Below are 24,338 nucleotides of genomic sequence, written 5' to 3'. Positions count from 1 at the left end.
TATGCAACACAATACATTTATTACAATTATCATAACCCAGAAAACAATGATTATTCAGTAAATCACATCTTTGTGACCCCTGGGGCTACTCCATTAAAGACAGATACAATTGAACATTTAACTCTTAATTTCTTCCATGACTAACTCATTGTCAGGAATGGACTGGAGACAACTGGTCCTCCATATATACACACTGTGGCCAACTGTAGTCATTCGTATTGATTGAGATGTAGTACCTTCAGATTTTCCACAACCACTTCATATAACCCCATAATTCAAATGTGATTAGCTGTGATTTCAATAACCCCAATTTCATTACATTTTGTTTGAATTGTAGATATATAATAATATTTTGAGTAACAGTTATTTCATAAAATGTTCAATCTCATTTATAACAGCATGGTTACTCAACCCAGAAATGCTTCAAGTAGAAGAGAGGGACAAATCTGTGCTAGTATTGTATGATCGAGCAGGGCCTTAACATCATTGGCGAAGCCAACTGAGCCAACTAAGGCTGTCTCTTCGTTGTTGTGCCTTTACGTTTAGTCAGAATAAAACAAGAGAATCACAGATACATGTAAAACCTCTGAGCAGAGCTACACAGGACACATTGACCAGAGCTTAAGAGAGGGAACATTAGGCAGATCCATGTGCAGACACGGAGTTTATGACATTAAGATTGATGGGGTGATTCTGGAAATGCTGCTGCCTGGTAATGTCTCTATTTGTCTTCCTCTCACTGCCCCCTCACTCGCCAAGCACTTTTTTTGCTCCCAGACGGGGTGTGGGGGCCCCATCTCCTCACAGAGAGAACACGCCATGGAGTGCAGCAGAAGAAAGGGTTACCCCTCCTTGTCCTATCCCCCACACTGTATCTCTCCTGGAGCTCTGTCAGGTCCCATTACTCCCTCCTCACATTAGGCCCAGGGTCCGATCAGGAACCCTGGCACAGCCTCACAGTCCTATTGGTCGGGTTGATTACTGGGATAAAAGTGATAGGAGGGGAGGAGCGTTCATGTCCTGGTTTGAAGGTGATGTGTCAGGACACATGTGAGATGAGTCTGACACGGGTCAGGATGTCCTGGCGACACAACGGGCACGTCTCCAGCTGTAAGGCACACTCCATACACATCCCACTAAGGATACAAAACACACACAGAGACCACATAAGGATCCGTAACACACAGGCAAATGCCTAGATACTCAATACAGGTACAAGGTGTGAAACAGAGAGGGAAGTTGTTGTACCTGTGTCCGCAGGGTCTCAGCTCTGTATCGGCCATCTGGTCACAGCAGAGGGTGCAACAGTTGTCTCTGATGCTCACCTGCTTGAGCAGGGCCAGGCGCCGGTGTCTGAGGAACACACAAGCAGTCACTAAATGGTACATGGGAGTTCACATAATGTGCAGATGTCCTGTTCAACTAGAGTGATCATTTAAAGCCTAACCATTTTGCCCAGGGCTACATTAGCTCAGACTTACCTGGGAAGGATAATCTTCTCATCAGACGCCAGTGAGGCAAAGTCATTGAAGGTGCTGAACTTGACAGACGGGGGATGGCGGAAGGGCTTCGCCCCAAAGTTAAACTCACATTGTTGGTAGGACATGAAACTTGCTGCTGCAAAGAAGCCAGACCTGGAAAAAGAAAGGAAGACTAATGAGGATATTGGACGTGGCAGTGAGTTACTGAAATGTACAGTATGTCAATACTTGTGTGGGGTGCACTTTGGATTATGGCCAGAAAATAGAGCAAGCAGGAGCAGGGTGTGTACACTCACGTTGCAGAGGAAAACACCTGCTTCTCTGAGGGGAGCTGATGTCCATTCAGGTAGAAAAGCATCTGCTTCTTACTGAGGTCCAGTAGGAAACCTATGGCATCTCCTACAGATCAAAGAAAGTGTAAGGTTTAAGCATATGCTTGTGTGGGACAGTAGTTTGGTAACAAATGTGTGTAAGCCGAGGTGTTGACAGACATCTCGCCATTACAGCCTGCCTCTGAGCTACAACATGAAACTGTATGGAGTTTGGGATGCACTTACCCTCTTTCCAGCAGGGGTGGGAGTGTGGTTTACTGCGAGCGTTGTACCAGATTAGCTGCCTGCAGCCATCATATGCACACGAGTATTCATCATCTCCTATCCCATAACCCTCCTGAAACACACACATTACGGCATTCAGTCTTCTAGCAGAAATAAACACTGCTTGCAGTGTGTATCAGTACAGCATGTAAGGACGTACATGGTTAAGGAACTTGCTGTCCTTGGTGGCCCAGCCAATCTGCATGACCCCGGAGGTGACCACTGTGACCTCATAGTACCACACGCCTGAGTCCACACAGAAGGTACAGCGGACACTCTCAAAGGAGGACGCGTCGCAGCGCGCCTTGGGAGAGTGGAGAAAAGGGCAGATCCATTATCTCTATGGAACAGGGTGATACTGATCAGTGTGATACTGGCATTTAGCATAACAAACAAAGTATAATAATTTATTGTGTGCGCAACAGGGATCATTCTAGTCACACTGCTCTGTCAGGCGTGTTACAGAGAGAGGCCCCCTCACCTCCAGTCCACTGGGAGAGATCTTGAGATACTCGCTGACGTCGTTGCTGTTCAGCATGGCGTTGATGTTGCTCAAGTTCACCTTCTCGTAGGTGAACTGACGGCCATCTTTCAGGACTGAGGAGAAAGGATGGAGAGAATATTAATAGTCAGTGGATGAGAACTGTCCTCCCTAACATGATGTACCCTACTACTCACAGAGGTTATCTAGGCTCCATTGGGAACAGAAGCCGACCTGGCGCTTCAGGTAGTCTGTGTGGTCAGCCCACGATTCCAGAACCCCCAGTCGTTCACTTATACACGACTCAGACACTGTTAGCTTGTTCTCACCTGCAACAGGGAAATATAACAGTTACTAGTCCGTTTTGTGGCCAATGGGATAGCATAGCAACCTTCAGAACGATGTGCAGGATAAGGGGACAAACTTACTGGTCTGTGAGAACTTCTCCAAGGCTATGAGGGCAAAGAGCATTACAGTAGGATGGGCCTCAGAACTCTGGGAACAGAGATGTTCAGATAAATTAGACAAGGTCTCAGCCTCATTCTACAGAAAAATGACATGTAACCCAAGTATATGACTATTGACAGAGCAACAGCATTTGTGTGGTTCTGCATGTTTGTTGTGGTCTCACCAGGCTCTCCAGCAGGTACCCCAGTGTTCCAGGGCTCAGGAGTCCAATGCTGGCTGGACCTGAGACATGTGGAGTGGGCGGTGAATGAACAACACTAAGGGCCACAGTAAAGGGACAGGATTGCACCCCCAACAAAAATTATATATAATATGTTTCACATTGCGCCGAATACAATGGGTGTAGACTTTACCGTGAAATGCTTGCTTACGTGCCCTTCCCAACGATACAGAGTTAAAAAATAATAATACAAAGAAAAATAGTAGCACAACGCTTCCAGAGAAAGAAGATGCGTAATTCAAAGTTCGGGGTGTAAACAGACAGACATTGAATAGTAGAGGCAACCCCTGTTGGGTATGTCAGACAGACTGAGTTGTCTCACCCTGGCCACCCTCTCCCCAGCCCAGTGCTGAAGGCTCAGCAGAACTGTCAGAGCAAAGGCAGAGCATTTTGGCCGTGTCATGACAAGCATACAACTCAAACCTGCAGGATCAGCTCTTTCAGTTCACAATGACCATTTGGTATGCCAAATACTGGTTCGTCAACTAGGGTCAAATAACCTGTGGCACTTGAGAGCATTTTCATTTTTCACTGTTGATTATGTGAGTTCAAGTGTGTGTGTGTGTGTGTGTGTGTGTGTGTGTGTGTGTGTGTGTGTGTGTGTGTGTGTGTGTGTGTGTGTGTGTGTTTTGGTTTTACCATTCTTGTGGGGACCAGAAGTCATCAAGTTTAGTAAAACAAGGAAAATTTGGACAAGTGGGGACATTTCGCCAGTCCTCACAAGGAAAAATATTTTTTTAGGCTTAAGGGTTAGGTTTAGAGTTACAATTAGGGTAAGGTTAGGTTAAGAAAAATTGGATTTTGAATGGGAATCAATTGTCCCTACATGGATAGTAAATAAAACGTGTGTGTGTGTGTAAGAGAATGAAGGAGATCAGGTTGCATCCACACTTACCAGCCAGTTTCTCAGCCAGGCAGCCCAGTACAGCAGTAGTGTTGCGGTGCTTAGAAGGGATCATGGCATCCTGGCGGGCCACAGTGGCACTCAAGCTCAACATCTCAGACAACTTCTGTAGAGCATCCTGACAAAGGAGGGGAAACAAGCACTGTTTTGAAAGCCCAACGAAGGAAAACAATGTCTCTTGAAATGTCTATTGAAACTTCATATAGTCTTTTCTTTCATAATACAGTTTCTTCAGAAAGTATTCATACCCCTTGATTTATTCTACATTTTGTTGTGTTACAAGCGGAATTCAAAGTGTATTATTTTTTCCTCACCCATCTACACACAATACCCTTTAATGACAGTGAAAACATGTTTTTAGAAAGGTTTGCAAAATTGATTGAAAATGAAATACAGAAAATCTATTTTACATAAGTAATCACCTTCGAGTCACACCTGTGCAGCATTTCCCCATTATTCTTTAAAATAATGATTCAAGCACTGTCAAATTTGTTTTTGGTCGTTGCTAGACAACCATTTTCAGGCCTTGCCATAATTGTAGAAGTAGATTTAAGTCAACTGTAACTCGGCCTCTCAGGAACTTTCACCGTCTTCTTGGAAAGTAACTTTAGTGTAGATTTGTTTGCAAATGTTGTCTTGCTGAAAGGTGAATTCATCTCCCAGTGTCTGGTGGAAAGCAGACAACCAGGCTTTTCTCTAGGATTTTGCCTGTGCTTAGCTCCATTACGTTTCTTCTTTTTTTTATCCATAAAAACTCTGTAGTCCTTAACAATTACAAGCATACCCATAACATGATGCAGCCACCACTGTTTGAAAATATGTAGAGTGGTACTCAGTTATGTTGTATTGGATTTGCCCCAAACATAACATTTTGTAGACAGGACAAAAAGTAAATTGCTTTGCCACAGTTTTTTGCAGTATTATTTAGTGTCTTGTTGGAAACAGGATGCATGTTTTGGAATATTTTTATTCTGTACAGGCTGTGTTCTTTTTACTCTGTAAATTAGGTTAGTATTGTGGATTAACTACAATGTTGTTGATCGAGCCGCAGTGTTCTCCGGTCACAGCTATCAACTAACTGTTTTAAAGTCACCATTGGCCTCGTGGTGAACTCCTTGAGCTTTTCCCTTCCTCTCTGGCAACTGAGTTAGTAAGGACAACTGTATCTTTGTAGTGACTGGGTGTATTGGTACACCATCCTAAATATAATTAATAACTGCACCATGATCAAAGGGATATTCAATGTCTGATTTTTGTATTTTTTTTTATCTACCATTAGGTGCCTGTCTTTGCAAGGCATCGGATATTCTCCCTGGCCTCTGTGGTTGAATCAGTGTTCACTGCTCAACTGAGGGACCTTACAATTATCTGTATATGTGGGGGACAGAGACATGGTTGTCATTCAAAAATCATGTTAAACACTATTATTGCACACAGAGCGATTACGTTACTTGTTACGAAATATTTTACCCCTGAACTTATTCATGCTTGCGATAACAAAAGGGTTGAATATGTATTGTGTCAAGACATTTCAGCCTTTCAATTTTAATTTATTATTTTTATTACATAAATCCACATTGACATTAAGGGGTATTGTGTGTAGGCCAGTGACAAAAAAAATATATATTTAATCAACTTTAATATCAGGCTGTAACACAACACGTGGGGAAAAATCTAAGTGTGTGAATAGGTTTTGAAGGCACAGTACACACAGTGTACAAAACATTAGGGACACCTTCCTAATATTGAGTTGCACCCCATTTTGCCCTCAGAACAGCCTCAATTAAATCGGGGCATGGATACTACAAAAGGTGTGGAAACATTCCACAGGGATGCTGGCCCATGTGGATTCCAATGTTTCCCACAGTTGTGTCAAGTTGGCTGGATGTCCTTTGAGTGGTGGACCATTCTTGATACACACAGGAATCGATCGGGCGTGAAAAGCCTAGCAGCATTGCAGTTCTTGACACACTCAAAGCAGTGTGCCTGGCACCTACCAACATACCCCATTCAAAAGTACTTAAAATATTTTTTCTTGCCCATTCACCCACTGAATGGCACACATACACAATCCATGTCTCAATTGTAGCAAGGCTTAAAAATCCTTTAAACCGAAAATCCTATGCATGGAAGTAACTGAATATTTTTAATTAGCTTTGAAAAAAAGTGACTATGGCAAGTCTATCCTCTCATATTAAACATGCAACTATTGTAATGAAGCAGAGAATGTAATACATCATTTACAAACATTTCCTAAATTACAATGTGGGAAAACACGGTTCGAAAAGATGCACCTGATGAGAGCCGTTTCATGTGACAGAGTGATGAACGTCTCCGTTAGAAACTGAGAAAGAGGGAAAACGTAAATATGCAACATATAAGATGGGTTGTTAATATGACTAGGATTGTGCCTTTGGCTTCTGGACAATTCAAAAAGTAGATATGAACAGTAGAGAAATGCTGTGAAACTTTGGTTGCTGGCACAGCTCTTCTTAGCTGCTCGTGCTGCTCCTCCCTGCAGCCTGATTTGGAGTTGCTTAGCAACGAGTCTCCGTTCTAGCTGGCTCGCGGATCACTGACGAGAGACAGCCATTAGAAAGTACCTTTCGTACGGCAACTACTTTAAAGTCACTGTACATTACTATTTTCAGCTAAATAATAATTCTGGTCAACAAAGACACTGCAAATTCACCTATAGACTGATAAGCATGACCGGTCAAATTAATTTTGGGCGGCTGAGCGATTAACATCCCTAATTAGAACCCTTTACTATTTAAGCAGCAGTTTCTCCCTCCAGTCTTAATTATTTTTGTTGGTGAATGTTTGGGGTGGCCAACTTTTCCATTCCATGTTGTGCGTGACTGAAAGTGAGTACTTTGCATTATTGTACAGTACCAGTCAAAAGTTTGGACCCCTATTCATTCAAGGGTTTTTAAACTTTAAAAAAAAACTATTTTATGTATTGTAGAATAATAGGGGAGACATCAAAACTATGAAATAACATATGGAATCATGTAGTAACCAATTTTTTAAAATCAAAATATATTTGAGATTCTTCAAATTATTCACCCTTTGCCTTGATGACAGCTTTGCACACTCTTGGCATTCTCTCAACCAGCTTCACCTGGAATGCATTTCCAACAACCTTGAAGGAGTTCCCACATATGCTGAGCACTTGTTGGCTACTTTTCCTTCACTCTGTGGTCAACTCATTCCAAACCATCTCAAATGGGTTGAGGTCAGATGATTGTGGAGGCCAGGTCATCTGATGCAGCACTCCATCACTCTCCTTCTTGGTCAAATACCCCCGACACAGCTTGGAGGTGTGTTTTGGGTCATTGTCCTGTTGAAAAACAAATGATAGTCCCAAACCAGGTGGGATGGTGTATCACTGCAGAATGCTATGGTAGCCATCCTGGTTAACTGTGCCTTGAATTCTAAATAAAATCTGTGTTTACCAGCAAAGCATCCCCACACCATAACACCACCTCCTCCATGCTTCGCAGTGGGAACCACACATGCGGCGATCATCTTTTCACCTACTCTGCGTCTCACGGTTGGAACCAAAAATCTCAAATTTGAACTCATCAGACCAAAGGACAGATTTCCACCGGTCTAATGTCCATTGCTCCGGTTTCTTGGCCCAAGCAAGTCTCTGCTTCTTACTGGTGTCCTTTGGTAGTGGTTTCTTTGTAGCAATTTGACCATGGAGGCCTGATTCATGAAGTCTCTTCTGAACAGTTGATGTTGAGATCAGAGGTCGACCGATTAATCCAAATGGCAGATTAATTAGGGCCGATTTCAAGTTTTCATATCGGTAATCAGCATTTTTGGACACTGACTATGGCCAATTACATTGCACTCCAGGAGGAGACTGCGTGGCAGGCTGACTACCTGTTACGCGAGTGCAGCAAGGAGTCAAGGTAAGTTGCTAGCTAGTATTAAACTTACCTTGTAAAATAAATCAATCAAAACAATCACTAGTTAACTACACGTGGTTAATGATATTACTAGTTGATCTAGCTTGTCCTGCATTGGATATAATCAATGCAGTGCCTGTTAATTTATCATCGAATTACAACCTACTTCGCCAAACCGGTGATGATTTAACAAGTGCATCCTTGAAAAAGCACTGTCGTTGCACCAATGTGTACCTAATCATAAACATCAATGCCTTTCTTAAAATCAATACACAAGTATATGTTTTTAAACCTGCATATTTAGTTAATATTTCCTGCTGACATTAATGTATTTTTCTATCTTGCATTTCTTTGCAAGCAGAGTCAGGGTATTTGCTGCAGTTTGGGCTGCCTGGCTCATTGCGAACTGTATGAAGACCATTTCTTCCAAACAAAGACCGTAATTAATTTGCCAGAATTGTACATAATTATGACATAACATTGAAGGCTGTGCAATGCATCAACAATATTTAGACTTAGGGATGCCACCCATTAGATAAAATACGTAAAGGTTCCGTATTTCACTGAAAGAATAAATGTTTTGTTTTCAAAATGATAGTTTCCGGATTTGACCATATTAATGACCTAAGGCTCGTATTTCTGTGTGTTATTATATTATAATTAAGCCTATGATTTGATATTTTATAGAGCAGTCTGAGCGGTGGTAGGCTGCAGCAGGCTCATAAGCATTCATTCAAACAGCACTTTCCTGCATTTGCCAGCAGCTCTTCGCTGTGCTTCAAGCATTGCGCTGTTCATGGCTTCAAGCCTCCCAAGATTAGGCTGGTAATACTATAGTGCCTATAAGAACATCAGATAGTCAAAGGTATATGAAATACAAATGGTATAGAGAGAAATATTCCTAGAATTCCTATAATAAATACAACCTAAAACTTCTTACCTGGGAATATTGAAGGCTCATGTTAAAAAGGAACCACCAGCTTTCATATGTTCTCATGTTCTGAGCAAAGAACTTAAACGTTAGCTTTTTTACATGGCAATTATTGCACTTTTACTTTCTTCTCCAACACTTTGTTTTTTAATTATTTAAACCAAATTGAACATGTTGTTTCATTATTTATTTGAGACCAAATTGATTTTATTGATGTATTATATTAAGTTAAAATAAAACTGTTCAATCATTATTGCTGAAACTGTCATTATTCCATATATATATATATATATATATATATATATATATAGAATAATGACAGTATATATACATATGGAATAATGACAGTTTCAACAATACTGAATGTTTATTTTAACTTAATATAATAGTCAATAAAATCAACTTGGTCTAAAATAAATATATATATTTAAAAATATACATATAACAACAAAAAAAATCTGATTAATCGGTATCGGCATTTTTTGGTCCTCCAATTATCAGTGTCAGAAAATCATAATCGGTCAACCTCTGGTTGAGATGTGTCTGTTACTTTAACTCGGTGAAGCATTTAGGCTGCAATCTGAAGTTCAGTTAACTCTAATGACCTTACCCTCTATAGCAGAGGTAACACTGGGTCTTCCTTTCCTGTGGCGGGCCTCATGAGAGCCAGTTTCATCATAGCGCTTGAAGAAACGTTCAAAGTTCTTGAAATTTTCCAGATTGACTGCCCTTCATGTCTTAAAGTGATGGACTGTCATTTCTCTTTGCTTATTTGAGCTGTTCTTGCTATAATATGGACTTTTACCAAATAGAGCCATCTTCTGTATACCACACCTACCTTGTCGGCTCAAATGCATTAAGGAAAGAAAGAAATTGCACAAAATAAGGTACACCGGTTAATTGAAATGCATTCCAGGTGACTACCTCATGAAGCTGGTTGAGATATTGCCAACAATGTGCAAAGCTGTCATCAAGGCAAAGGGTGGCTACTTTGAAGAATCTCAAAAATAAAATATAATTTGATTTGTTTAACCCTTTTTTGGTCACTACATGATTCCATATGTGTTATTTTATAGTTTCCTTTTGGAATTGAAATATATGTACAATTTGTTTATGATAATGAAATGAAACAGGGAAAATATATTTTATTATTTTATCTAAGAACATGTATAAATAAGAATTTTTAGTTGAAGTTTATATAATGCTGCCAAATTACTTGTCACTTCAGTAAAATTACGTGTCACTTCAGCATGTTAGAAACACTACATGACCAAAAGTATGTGGACACCTGCTCGCCGAACATCTCATTCCAAAATCATGGGCATTAATATGGAGTTGGTCCCCTTTGCTGCTATAACAGCCTCCACACTTCTGGGAAAGCTTTCCACTAGAGGTTAGAACATTGCTGCGTGAACTTCCTGCCATTAAGCCTCAAGAGCATTAGTGAGGTTGGGCGATTAGGCCTGGCTTGCAGTCAGCATTCCAATTTATCCCAAAAAGGTGAGGTCAGGGCTCTGCGCAGGCCAGTCAAGTTCTTCCACACCGATCTCAACAAACCATTTCTGTATGGATCTCGCTTTGCGCACAGGGGCATTGTCCTGCTAAAACAGGAAAGGGCCTTCCCCAACCTGCTGCCAAACAGTTGGAAGCACAGAATCTAGAATGTCAATTAGGCTGTAGCGTTAAGATTTCCCTTCACTGGGACTAAGGGGCCAAGCCCGAACCATGAAAAAACAGCCCCAGACCATTATTCCTCCTCCACCGAACTTCACAGTTGGCACTATGCATTGGGGCAGGTAGTGTTCTCCTGGCATCCGCCAAACCCAGATTCGTCCGTCGGTTTGCCACACGGGGAGTGTGATTCATCACTCCAGTGAATGCATTTCCACTGCTCCAGAGCCCAATGGCGGCAAGCATTACACCACTAGGGGTGACGCTTGGCACTGCGCATGGTGATCTTAGGCTTGTGTGCGGCATCTCGGCCATTGAAACCCATTTCATGAAGCTCCCGATGAAGAGTCCTTGTGCTGACGTTGCTTCCAGAAGCAGTTTGGAAGTCAGTAGTGAGTGTTGCAACCGAGATACAATTTTAACGTGCTTCAGCACTCTGCGGTCTCGTTTTGTGAGCTTGTGTGGCCTACCACTTCAAAATAACAGCATTTACAGTTGACCGGGGCAGCTCTAGCAGGGAAGAAATTTGACAAACTGACTTGTTGGAAAAGTGCTATCCTATGACGGTGGCACGTTGAAAGTCACTGAACTCTTAAGGCCATTCTACCGCCAATGTTTGTCAATGAAGATTGCATGGCTGTGTGCTCGATTTTATACACCTGTCAGCAACGGGTATGGCTGAAATATCCAAATCCACTCAATGAAGGGGTGTCCACATACCTTCGTATATACAGGTCCTTCAGAAAGTATTCAGACCCTTGACTTTTTCCACATTGTAATGTAACAGTCTCAATCTAAAATGGATTAAATAAAAAAATATCAGCAATCTACACACAATACCCCATAATGACAATGCGAAAACAGGCCTATATCAAAAACCAAGCCATGAGTTCGGTGGAATTGTCTGTAGAACTCAGAGACAGAATCAAGGGAAAAGGGCCTTGGTCAGTGAGGTGACCAACAACCCGATGGTCACTCTGATAGAGCTCCAGAGGTCCTCTATGGAGATGGGAGAACCTTGTAGAAGGACAACCATCTCTGCAGCACTCTACCAATCAGGCCTTTATGGTAGAGTGGCCAGACTGAAGCCACTCCTCAGTAAAAGGCACGACAGCCCACTTGGAGTTTACCAAAAAGGCATCTAAAAGACTGACCATGAGAAACAAGATACTCTGGTCTGATGAAACAAAAAATAAACTTTTTGGCCTGAATGCCAAGCGTCACGTCTGGAGGAAACCTGGTACCATCCAAAGCGTCTGCTAAATGGCATATATTATTATTATTATAACGGAGAAGCATGATGGTGGCAGCATCATGCTGTGGGGATGTTTTTCAGCTGCAGGGACTGTGAGACTAGTCAGGATCGAGGGAAAGATAAACGGAGTAAAGTACAGAAAGATCCTTGATGAAAACCTGCTCCAGTCCCAACAACCCTATGCACACAGCCAAGACAACGCAGGAGTGGCTTCGGGACAAGTCTCTGAATGTCCTTGAGTGGCCCAACCAGAGCCCGGACTTGATCCCGATCAAACATCTCAGGAGAGACCTGAAAATTGCTGTGCAGCAACGCTACCCATCCAACCTGACAGAGCTTGAGAGGATTTGCAGAGAAGCATGGGAGAAACTCCCCAGATACAGGTGTGCCAAGCTTGTAGAGTTATACCAAAGAAGACTCAAGGATGTTATAAAATAGAGATACTAACTGCCAAAAGATGCTTCACCAAAGCACAGAGTAAAGGGTAAGAATACTTTTTATTTCATTTTTATAATTTAGCAAAAATGTATTTAAGAACTGTTTTTGCTTTGTCCTTATGGGATATTGTGTGTAGATTGATGAGGGGGGGGGACTATTTAATCCATTTTAGAATAAGGCTGTAACCTTAAATGTGGAAAAGGTAAAGGGGTCAGAATACTTTCCAAAGGCACTGTACATCCTCTGTTTGTTTGATACTTTCAATTTCTTATCCTTTTGCACTTGTCAGTCATGATTGTATGTTAACATCTCAATTTTATAACCCCCAGAACTACAACCTCATATCATAACTTGCATCACAAACTTACCTACTGGCCTTACAAGCCATCAAATCTACATCCTAACCCCATGTGCTCCAATGTCCCTGTACTGTACTTTTTAGTTAGTTAATAAGTACCCTGAACTGGAAACTTTGTCTCCAACCATCTTACAGATGCACTGTAGTGGCAACATCACTCCTCAACCCTAGTTTTTTAGTAACTGTCAATCCCACACCCCCATCCCTACTGGAAAATGAGCTTGGTGTGTTGTAATCAGCTGCTATCAATGAGTGTCTAAGAGTGGATGGCCATGCTTTGGGAAGTTGAGCTTTGAATTAGAGTTTTGTGTAGGCATTAGGCAAGGAAGATGGATCTTGGAGGCATTACACAGACGAGACCCAGGTGGTAACTAATACTCACTTTGGTGGGCAGTGGGCACTCGTCAAGCAGCAGGGTAATCACAGCTGGTCCCAGTGGGTCGTCCAGCGGTATGACCCGGATCAGAGACTGTACCACCTCCAACCAGCCGTCATCTTAGGGTGGCACAGGGGGTAGGGTAGGGGGAAAAGGTGGAGGTTAGCAGGGGATAGCAAAACTGGTTCATTAACAGCCTATTTGTAGTTGTCACACTAGATGCAGATATGTGCGGTCTGAGGTTTAATGTCTAAGCACGTCTGCTTTGAGGCGTATTGTGCATCACTCAACTGGCCAGAAACTGAAACTCAATTACTGTTGAATTTGGTGGAAAGTGAGGTATTATTTTTGCTTCTCTTCCCCCTAGCCACCCTTAATTCAATATAATTGAATCATTTCTAACCTTTCCCTGTGTTAAACTATGTAACTCAATTTTAACTTCTGTGGCAACAGCAGCACAAGGCAGATGATGTCTTTTGGACATTTCCATGTAAAAGGACCCATGAAGAGCAACAGCTCATAGGAGTATATGAAATTGAGTGTCAAATGAAAGCTAAGCATCAATATTGAGAAATGAACCCATATACATATCCATTTTACATCCTAAAAACGAGGAAGAAGCAAAGGCGTTGATTTCTGGTCAAAAAGATAGAAAAGGGCTCTTAGAAAACATCGACCAGATTAAGTCTTGATTAAGACAATATTGAAGTGAAGACCCCTGCAAACTACACTGAACAAAAGCAAATTCAACATGCAACAATTTCTAAAATTTCACTGAGTTAGTTCATATAAGGAAATCAGACAATTGAAACACATTCATTCGGCCTTAATCTATGCATTTCACATGACTGGGAATACAGATATGCATCCGTTGGTTATAGATACTGTACCTTAAAAAAAGTAGGGGCGTGGATCAGAAAACCAGTCAGTATCTGGTGTGACCACCATTTGCCTCATGCAGCACAACACATCTCCTACGCATAGAGCTGATCAGGCTCCACTTCGATGGCTGTGCGAAGTTGCTGGATATTGTCGGGAACTGGAGCACGCTGTCGTACACGTTGATCCAGAGCATCCCAAAGAGAGTCAATGGGTTACATGTCTGGTGAGTATGCAGACACATTTTTAGCTTCCAGGAATTGTGTACAGATCCTTGCATCATGGGTCTGTGCCTCATCATGCTGAAACATGAGGCGATTGCGGCGGATGAATGGCACGACAATGGGCCTCAGAATCTCATCACGGTAACTCTGTGCATCCAAAATTGCCATTGATAAAATGCAATTGTGTTTGTTGTCTGTATCTTATGCCTGCCCATGCCATAACGCCACAGCCACCATGGAGCACTCTGTTGACATCTACAAACCGCTCGGCCACATGACACCATACACGCTTTCTGCCCGGTACAGTTAAAACCAGGATTCATTCGCAAAGAGCACACATTTGTTTTTTAGTCCTTTTTCTCCCCGATTCCAAATTGGTATTTAGTCTTGTTCCATCGCTGCAACTCCCCTACGGACTTGGGAGGCGAAGGTCGAGAGCCATGCTACCGCTGAAACACAACCCTGCCCAGCCACACTGCTCTCTTAACCCGGAAGCCAACCGCAACAAATGTGTCGGAGGAAACGCCGTCCAGCTGGCGGCCGAAGTTAGCTTGCAGGCAACCTGCCCGCCACAAGGGATCACTAGAGTGTGATGTGACAAGGAAATCCCGGCTGGCCAAACCCTCCCCTAACCCGGACGATGCTGGGCCAAATGGGTCTCCCGGTCGGCTGTGAAACAGCCTGGGATCAGACCTGGGACTGTAGTGCTTTAAAAAGCTGCGCCACTCAGGAGGCCTGAAGAACACACTTCTCCAGCTTCTTGATATGCCACACCTGTCAGGTGGATGGATGGATTATCTTAGCAAAGAAGGAATGCTCACTTAACAGGGATGTAAAAAATGTATACACAAAATGTTACAGAAATAAGCTTTTTGTGCATATGGAACATTTCTGGAATCTTTTATTTCAGCTTGTGAAACATGGGACCAACAATTCACATGTTGCGTTTATATTTTTTATATAAACATGCTTTATTGTTTTGCCGTGGTATAATTCTGGCATTGAGTATCATGATGCTAAACCTGGTATCGAAGTAAATTCTGGTATCGTGACAACACTACACAGTACAGTGTACTGTATGAGTACAGTATAATGTACTGTACTATACTGAGCTCTACTGTGCTGTACTTTGATGTCCAAACTTGTGAAACAGACCTATAATTGGTTCAGGTTTGGTCCTAACCAACCAAATTAGGTGTTTTTTAGAGGGCAGAGCTCATTAAAATAATAGCCAGTGTGAGGAATAGAAGTATGCAATATCCTTACTTTTGTGTACCTATTCTAGAGCCCTATAAAAAGGGATGGACAACTTTGATAGGGTGGGGGACCGCAGCTGCTCGTCAGGGGGCCGCGGTTGCTCGTCGGTCTGTGTACCCACATTCATACCCATGCATGCAGTCAGAGCTGGCTCTAGCCTTTTGGGGTCCCCAAGCGAAATTATGTTGGATCCCACCATGTTAAACAAACAAATTATTTGTTGGCATTTATCAAATTGTACCGAAACTGTGTTTCCATCACAGCTGTCGTGATTTTTTTTATACAGTATGACTTCACTTGCATAAACGCTGTGGATGTAAATATGGTTAGTGACTGACAGAGAGAGAAACTGATGATGCACAACATTTCGAAATTGCACATTGTGCATTCTACTATTCTAACGCTCAACAGTAAGTTGAGACTGACTGAGTTCATAAAATACAAAAATGTAGATGCAGGTCTACAAAAAAGGGGGCCGCAGGCCATCAGTTGCCTATCCCTGTACTACTACATCAGTTTATTTTTAATCCTATTTATGCTTTCTCCTGGGCTTTTTCCCAGGTTTCGTTTCTTCTCCATTTTTTTGCTCTCAAAATCATACTGTAATAGAAAAACAAAAACTGGATGTTGTAAGTCCGCAACAACGCTTACACCCCATCAGGAGACCACAGGGTCTGGAATTTTGTTGTTGTTGTGTTGATACCCTAATTCAACTGCCCACCAGCAAGATACTTATTGATGCAAATAATCATAATAGCAGGCTACTTTGCAGTTAACATTTAATTGAGAGGGTTTTCGAGAATGCCTTTCCATCTACCAGAAGACGCATTGCGGTAGGGTAGCCTAGTGGTTAGAGCGTTGGACTAGTAACCGGAAGGTTGCATGTTCAAACCCCCGAGCTGACATGATACAAATCTGTCATTCTGCCCCTGAACAGGCAGTTAACCCACTGTTCCTAGGCAGTCATTGAAAATAAGAATTTGTTCTTAACTGACTTGCCTAGATAAATAAAGGTCAAATAAGAAAAATCGCTAACAACTACACAAAGTGGTAGAAATGTGCCCACAAAGACAGGGACATTACTGCATTTCCTCTTCAGAAAGTTGAAGGAAAATAGGAATCACTGATGCATTATGATCATTTTAGGCATATTAATAAATGTTTTAATAAATTCAATACAGTTAATTGATTTCCTACTAAAAAGATTGTTGAATTCCATTTAAAAAATGTCTGGATTACATGATTCTGTTCACATTCACAGCGACGCAGATTTTATAGGGCCCTACAATTCAGGCTATATCGTCATGAAGAGAATGACATTCATATCTATTATTATGCATTTCTGTAAAGTACAGATCAGGGACCCGTGATGTAATTATGTTAACGGCTGTAAAACCACTTTACTTACTGTAGTTGAATAAGACAAGGTGTCATTTCATAGCTGACACCCCATTCCTTCTGCAGACATCTTTGAATCTTAATTCGGAGCAAATATTTAAAGTTTTTGGTAAACGTGGTACATAAAAAAGCGGAGGGAGATTTTACAGAAATTCTGTTAACAAATGTGTTTTTGTAAAATGTTCAGTGTAATTTGTTAAATGTATGTGGACACCTGCTCATCAAACATCTCATTCCAAAATCATGGGCATTAACATGGAGTTGGTCCCCCCTTTGCTGCAAAACAGCCTCCACTCTTCTGGGAACGCTTTCCACTAGATGTTGGAACATTGCTGCAGGGACATGCTTCCATTCAGCCACAAGAGCATTATTGGCACTGATGGCTTGTAGTCGGCATTCCAATTCATCCCAAAGGTGTTCGATGGGGTTGAGGTCAAGGCTCTGTGCAGGCCAGTTAAGTTCTTCTACACTGACCTTGACAAACCATTTCTGTTTTGCCCTCACTTTATGCACAGGGGCATTGTCATGCTGAAAAAGGGCTTACCCCAAACTGTTGGCACAAAGTTGGATACACAGAATCATCTAGAATGTTATTGTATGCTGTAGCGTTAAGAGTTCCCTTCACTGGAACTAAGGGGCCTAGCCCAAACCATGAAAAACAGCCCCAGATCATTATTCCTCCTCCACCAAACGTTACAGTTGGCACTATGCATTGGGGCAGGTAGAGTTCTCCTGGCATCAGCCAAACCCAGATTCATCCTTTGGACTGCCAGATGGTGAAGTGTGATTCATCACTCCAGAGAACGTGTTTTCACTGCTCCAGAGTCCAAAGCTGGCAAGCTTTACACCACTCCAGCTGATGCTTGGCATTGCGGATGTTGATCTTAGGCTTGTGTGCCGCTGCTCTGCTATGGAAACCCATTTCATGAAGTTGCTGACTAACAGTTCTTGTGCTGACGTTGCTTCCAAAAGCAGTTTGGAACTCTGTAGTGAGTGTTGCAACCGAGGACAGATTATTTTTACACATTACACGCTTCAGCACTCAGCGGTCCAGTTCTGTGAGCTTGTCTACCACTTTGCGGCTGAGCCATTGTTGCTCCTAGACGTTTCCACTTCACAATAACAGCACTTACTGTTGACCGGAGCAGCTCTAGCAGGGCAGAAATGTGACGAATTGACATGTTGGAAAGGTGGCATCCTATGACGGTGCCACGTTAAAAGTCACTGAGTCCTCAAGTTATACACCTGTCAGCAACAGGTGTGGCTGAAATAACCAAATCCACTAATGTATAGTGTCCACATACTTTTGGCCATGTAGTGTAGTTGGATGGTTTGTTCAACTTTGTTTGGCATACATTTTAAAGTGAAAAATCAGTGTGTCTCAGCGCAATTCCGTTAACGGGGAATTACCCTTTTACAGATATCCAAAACATCAGTGTGTAACATTAGAAAAATCCCACTCCTATTCCCGATAACAGGCCCAGGAATAACTCCATTCTACCCTTCCCAGTAGCAGTGACTCAACACCTGACTGCCCAACTCCAAAGCTACCAGTCTCTCTCAACCATTAAAACAAGAGATGCACTTATAAATAAAGTAAACAGTACACAGCTGTGGCAACAAGTCCTCCCAGGATTCTGCAATTGCAAAATTCAATGCAAAATCAAAACAATCAATATTATGCGAAAGCTCACAATTTTGACCAATCCCCGCCCTTTTAGTGCATTAAAGCGTGTTCATAGTTTTGACCAATTACCGTGGAAAATGACCCAACCCAACCACACGTCAACAAAGTTTTTCCCCCACGGCCTGTCAAGTGTTTTCACGTGCGAAGATGGCTGATTGTTGATGGCTGACAGGCACAGTACAATGAACAGAAATCAATCATTTGCCATCAAAAAATAACAGCTAAAGTGCGAAACAATTCCCAAATGTTTTACATGAAAGTGGTGGGAAATTGTTTTGCACACCTTGTAACGTTGTGCTGGAACACAAGAGAAAGTCGACAATCAACAGTCACTTCGAATCAGCAAAGCATATGAGAATGTGAGAACAGTTCCCACAGCAGCGGCAGATCACCATGACTGAAGTGGTAGCAGGGAAGACTGTGGCAAGCGCTGAAAGAATCAAGGTGAGTGGCATTTTACTCAAACTTTTACTCCGCTAACCTTGGCTTTAGTAGGGTGGTTGGCATTCTGCTCTCCCCAGGATGTCTATGAGTGCAATTTGTCAGATTTGCCGTTTTAAACTCTGTAAAACTTAATACGGATCACGAAAGTACAATCTTCCTGGAATTTTTTATAAACGGTAATACTGTTTTAAAAGTACATATCAACCACAATACTCTATTTTTACATTTTCTGTTGTTTATCTCCCTTACGACCTTTTCAGGAAAAATAAATAAATAATCACAATCAAGTATTTTGAAGACAACTTATGCGAAATAAATATTGATCCTCAAATTGAAAGCGATTGATCAGCTTTGAATCCATTTGTTTTTTTGAGAGAGTGTGGGTGGGAATGGGAGGTTAATCTCGTGTTTATAGCATGCCCCAAGCCTGATGGAGACGAGAGGTGTGTGTGAGTGGATTATGAATGACACACGGATATATATTTTATCTAATTAATTGGTGCAATTGTTATTTTTCACCTCTCATTATGTTCAGAAAAAGAGCTGCGTTTCTTCAAAAGAAACAGCACAAAAGAGCACTTTGTCTCAAGTTGACCTTGAGATATAATAGGTCTTAAATGCAGCTTGGACCCCAGGTGTTTCTTTTATCCTAGTTTAATCTTTTTTAGTACCTACAGATTATGGGGGAATGCATTTTTTTTAATGTTGAAAATAAACCAAATTGAGCACTTTAAAATGCTTCAATTTTTGGGGGTATTGTGTATTCTGCTTAAAAATCGTCCTAAAACAGAGCACATTACTTTTTATTGCTTTATTTGAAATTAACATGAAAAAAAAACATTGCAAAATGTAGCTCAGAATTTCTGAAAAGATGCCACTAAATCAAGCATTTTTGGCCGCTGAAATCACAAAAAAGTCACAAAATCCTAGTGAGACTGGGCAACGAGAGGAGAGGCAAGCTGGTGGGCTGGATACATATGTTAAAACTGTTAGGCCCCACTAGATCCACCTCTGAAACCAGCTAAAGAGAGGGTCAGACCTGCCACTGACTGTCCACAAGAACTAGCACCATGCTCTGGCACTATGGGTCTGGTTCTCAAAAACAAGTAGCATTAATAGGGAATAGTAAAACTTTACAAGCAAGTCTCAATGTAAAATGAACACAATCTTGCTGTGGGATCAGGTGAGATTGTCATGACTAATAGGCAGGCACAAAGGCATTTCATTATTGCCTTAGAGACTGAATGGGAAGCCTGCATTAGTATCATTGTGTAGGCTAGAAGAGCCTTTAACAGAGGGTAATGACTGGCAAAGCCTGGGAACCCTTATGATCCACTCTATCGATATCCAGAGGTTACAGCTACGAAGAGGACACACTAATTACTTAATTTGACACAGGAGACAGCCACAGAGGACAGAGCTCCTCTTACTGTTCTATCTGATACTGAAGAAAATGAATAATCTTTCTTGAGAAACTTATGAAATCCATGTATTACATCAATGCTCATGTACAGTACCATATAAGGACATTTGTCTTACCCGTTTCTGCCATCTCATGCAGCGTGATCATGGAGTAGGGGGGCTCTTGGTCGCTAAAAACAAAAGTGATTGTGAACAGAGAATCTTGTGACAGTGACGCTCAATAATCATCACATGTAATGTGTGGGTGAATTGTTAAGTCTCTTGCTCTAAGTAGTTATGAAATTCAGATGACAAGCTAGAGGCAGAGCGGAACAATGCGATGGATGGCTGTAACTGTTGAGGATGTTGTTTTGTCTGATAGAGAAGCTGGCACATTGGCCTCCCTCATCCTGTCTGTAAATCTGACCAATGACAGCAGACCTAATGCTCCCTTGAGAACTCCTCCTGGAGGATAATCCCAGAGAAGAATCTGTCTCTGCTCACAGGTTCAAGTCCTTCATCATTAGAGCGTAAAATCATACCCCGACCTCTATAGCTCTGAGGAAGCATTCAGTCAGCCTAAACACTATTGACAGGGTTCTGAGGGAGCAGAGGAGGCTGTCTGGAGGATAACACCTCAATGGCCAACAAGCTTGTACCAAGATGTAAGCCTATCCCGAGTGAGTTTTACACACCCCTCAAACATCTTAAGACCCCAGATGGTTGTGCTGTGAATGTCTGAAGTGCCAACAAAGAGCCTGCACAATCTGAACAAACTGTACTACAGTCCAGACACATAACACGACCTGTGAAGGGAAGCAAAGTTTATTATGCATGTCATGTCCACTAGCTTGGTTGGGAATTAGACTACATTTCAAACACTTACTTGTCAACTAGAGTCCTGATCACAGCTAGTGTGTCCAGCACCAACCCATCGACGTTTTGTTTCTTCCGGCGGGGTTCATGGGGTCCCCGGCCACGCCGTGGGGGTCTGACAGGGTCCCGGGGCCGACTGCTTCGTGCCTCAGGGGGATCGGCAGCGGGGTGATCAACTCGCCTGAGTTGCCTGCGAACTGCGGATCCATCCTCCACGTCACTTTCTTCTCTACAAACGCAGCTGTTTCCCATAGTCCCGGATGTCTCAAGGCTTTCCCAAAACCGTAGCGATAACTGCTCCAATGAGAGCAGCAGAACCTGCACAAGGCTCCTGCTGGCACAGAATGCAATCCAGCTAGCTACTATCATATCATTTGGAGCCCTGGTGGAGTCGTCTCATGATGATTCGGATGGGGACGTCAGTCATCCTGCTGCTGCGGATGGCAGATAGCTAGGAGGGAGTAGCACAGATCAGCAGTGCTACAGTGAGCAAAAACCATTCTAGCGGGTGGAAGTCCACGTGCACTTCCCAAACTCTAACCTGTGTAAAATAACATGTATAGAAAGAATAGCTAGCTACATGTTGAAGAAAAACAAAATACTCTGCGAAATGAACTTATGTAGCTAATGTTAGTTAGTAATGTTAATCAGCAACTCCGGCTAACATTATAGACGGTTGTTTGGCAGTTATATTTCAGGGAAATGTAGCTGACTAGCAAGCTAACTAACGTTAGTTTGCTATGACCAATTTACACCAAGGATAAATTGACTGGCTGTAACAGCCATGTTAAAATTGCTAATGAGTTACCTGTACTGTACTGTAGTTAGTTAACTATATCTGAATGAGAACTTTTATTAAACTAGCTAGCTATAATTAGATTACCAAATTATAACCTTAACGTTAGCTTACTATCTGGCATCAACAGGTTAACATAAATAGTTCACAGCCATTTCCCACACGATACCTAGAAATCGGTCTAGGCTACGTTGCCAATGTTGGCTCTCGTGAGATGCTTGTTGGTCCTAGTACAGCAACGAAAAATGGCTCGCAAGTTACTTACCTCGCAAATGAGCTGGTTGTGTCCTCGGTTAACGAACTATAAAATAAACTGTCAGGATGAACAGGCCTCAAAAGCTTTAGGGAAAAGGCGTTTACGTTTGGCTCGCTAGCTAACGTGTAGCCTACCTTCCTAGATAACACGGTAGCTATCAAAAAAATAAACTAACAAGCTAGTTAACATTCATATTTAATCCACTCTTTCTTGATTCAATCGTGGAAAACATTTACTTCCTCACACCCCTTTGTCTGATTTCGTTGACGGCTGTACGGATAGCTAGTTCCGTAGTGTCGGCTATCCCCCATCTGATCAGCTGTCACCAGGACCGGAGTAGCTTGATGCGGTAGCACGAGTTTCTAAACAACTTTAGTTAATTTTTTTGTTTCTTACCGAGTGCCTTTGGTACTATGGACGAGGGAGTTCAGAGACCTAACCTCAAGTGATTTTAGATGTATATGTTATTTGGACTGGAAGCTATTGAACATTTGATCTGTACGTAAATGAATAACCACAGCTGTAATATAATACATATTTGTAGAAAATCAACAGGGAGGAATTTTGAAAAAATAAAAGATGTCCATTTGATAAGAGAGGTCACGAAACCACCGCAATTGGCTGTAGATCTGCAGCTCATATGGAGAGTGAGCTATTGAAAATTAGACCCATCACAGAAAATATTAATATAAAATCTGTTAAATAAAAAAATTGCAATTATAATGGGTGTACAATGGAGGGAGGTCAAGTGGTTTTAGATGTATATGTCATTTGGACTGGAAGCTATTGATTATTATAAGATATGTAGGACTACGTGAATGAATAACCAGGATAAATATTTGTAAAAATCAAACGGAGGGCATTTTGAATAAGTTACTTGCTTTGATAATAGAGGTCAAGGAACACACCACACTTGTCTGAAAAAAACAAACACCAGATAGGTGCAGTGAGATGTGTTGTTTTAGGGTCTGCCATAGTAGTACTACACCCCTGGAGCAAGGAGCAAATGTAGATCTCTGGCACATTCAAGTTCAAGTTGTTACTGATAACCTACATTGCAGGCGAAGACACTGAAATACATGGATATTACAATACATACACAATTACAACACATTCAAGTTTAAATCACAAGTGAAATTCATGATAATATGTACTCTACCGGTCAAAAGTTTTATAACACCTAATCATTCAAGGGGTTTTCTTTATTCTTTACTATTTTCTACATTGTAGAATAATAGCGAAGACATCAAAACTAAACTCAGCAAAAAAAGAAAAGTCATTTTTTCAGGACCCTGTCTTTAATAGATAATTTTAAAAAAATCCAAATAACTTCACAGGTCTTCATTATAAAGGGTTTAAACACGGTTTCCCATGCTTGTTCAATGAACCATAAACAATTAATGAACATGCACCTGTGGAACGGTCGTTAAGACACTAACAGCTTACAGATGGTAGGCAATTAAGGTCACAGTTATGAACACTTAAGACACTAAGAGGCCTTTCCACTGACTCTGAAATACACGAAAAGAAAGATGCCCAGGGTCCCTGCTCATTTGTGTGAATGTGCATTAGGCATGCTGCAAGCAGGCAGCAGATGTGGCCAGGGCAATAAATTGCAATGTCCGTACTGTGAGACGCATAAGACAGCGCTACAGGGAGACGGGACGGACAGCTGAACGTCCTCGCAGTGGCAGACCACGTGTAACAACACCTGCACAGGATCGGTACATCCGAACATCACACCTGTGGGACAGGTACAGGATGGCAACAACAACTGCCCGAGTTACACCAGGAATGCACAATCCCTCCATCAGTGCTCAGACTGTCCGCAATATGCTGAGAGAGGCTGGACTGAGGGCTTGTAGGCCTGTTGTAAGGCAGGTCCTGACCAGACATCACCGGCAACAACGTCGCCTATGGGCACAAACACACCATCGCTGGAACAGACAGGACTGGCAGAAAGTGCTCTTCACTGAAGAGTCGCAGTTTTGTTTCATCAGGGGTGATGGTCGGATTCGCGT

General features: G+C 42.0%; 1 protein-coding gene across 2 annotated transcripts; it reads right to left on the bottom strand.

Annotated features, from left to right (window-relative positions):
• rspry1 (ring finger and SPRY domain containing 1) lies at window positions 1–22,871 on the bottom strand. 2 transcript variants are annotated; one of them, XM_046352215.1, is made up of 15 exons: window positions 22,714–22,871; window positions 21,276–21,716; window positions 20,528–20,580; window positions 13,106–13,218; window positions 4,142–4,268; window positions 3,190–3,248; window positions 2,987–3,053; window positions 2,756–2,887; window positions 2,559–2,674; window positions 2,238–2,381; window positions 2,039–2,150; window positions 1,778–1,880; window positions 1,482–1,634; window positions 1,249–1,353; window positions 1–1,136 (listed from the first exon to the last, which is right to left on the bottom strand). In XM_046352215.1, the coding sequence occupies exons 2-15, from the start codon at window positions 21,632–21,634 to the stop codon at window positions 1,040–1,042; spliced, it is 1,740 nt and encodes a 579-aa protein (XP_046208171.1). In that variant the 5' UTR covers window positions 21,635–21,716; window positions 22,714–22,871; the 3' UTR covers window positions 1–1,039. The 2 variants fall into 2 exon arrangements, with proteins under 2 accessions (XP_046208171.1, XP_046208165.1); XM_046352209.1 differs by lacking the exon at window positions 22,714–22,871 and adding an exon at window positions 22,327–22,707.
• Between the last annotated feature and the right edge of the window lie 1,467 nt (window positions 22,872–24,338).

The sequence above is a fragment of the Oncorhynchus gorbuscha genome, linkage group LG01 (genome assembly GCF_021184085.1).
Source record: "Oncorhynchus gorbuscha isolate QuinsamMale2020 ecotype Even-year linkage group LG01, OgorEven_v1.0, whole genome shotgun sequence".
Lineage (NCBI taxonomy): Eukaryota > Metazoa > Chordata > Actinopteri > Salmoniformes > Salmonidae > Oncorhynchus > Oncorhynchus gorbuscha.
Note: the sequence above shows the minus strand (reverse complement) of the source record. Positions and strands in the feature narration are given on the sequence as shown.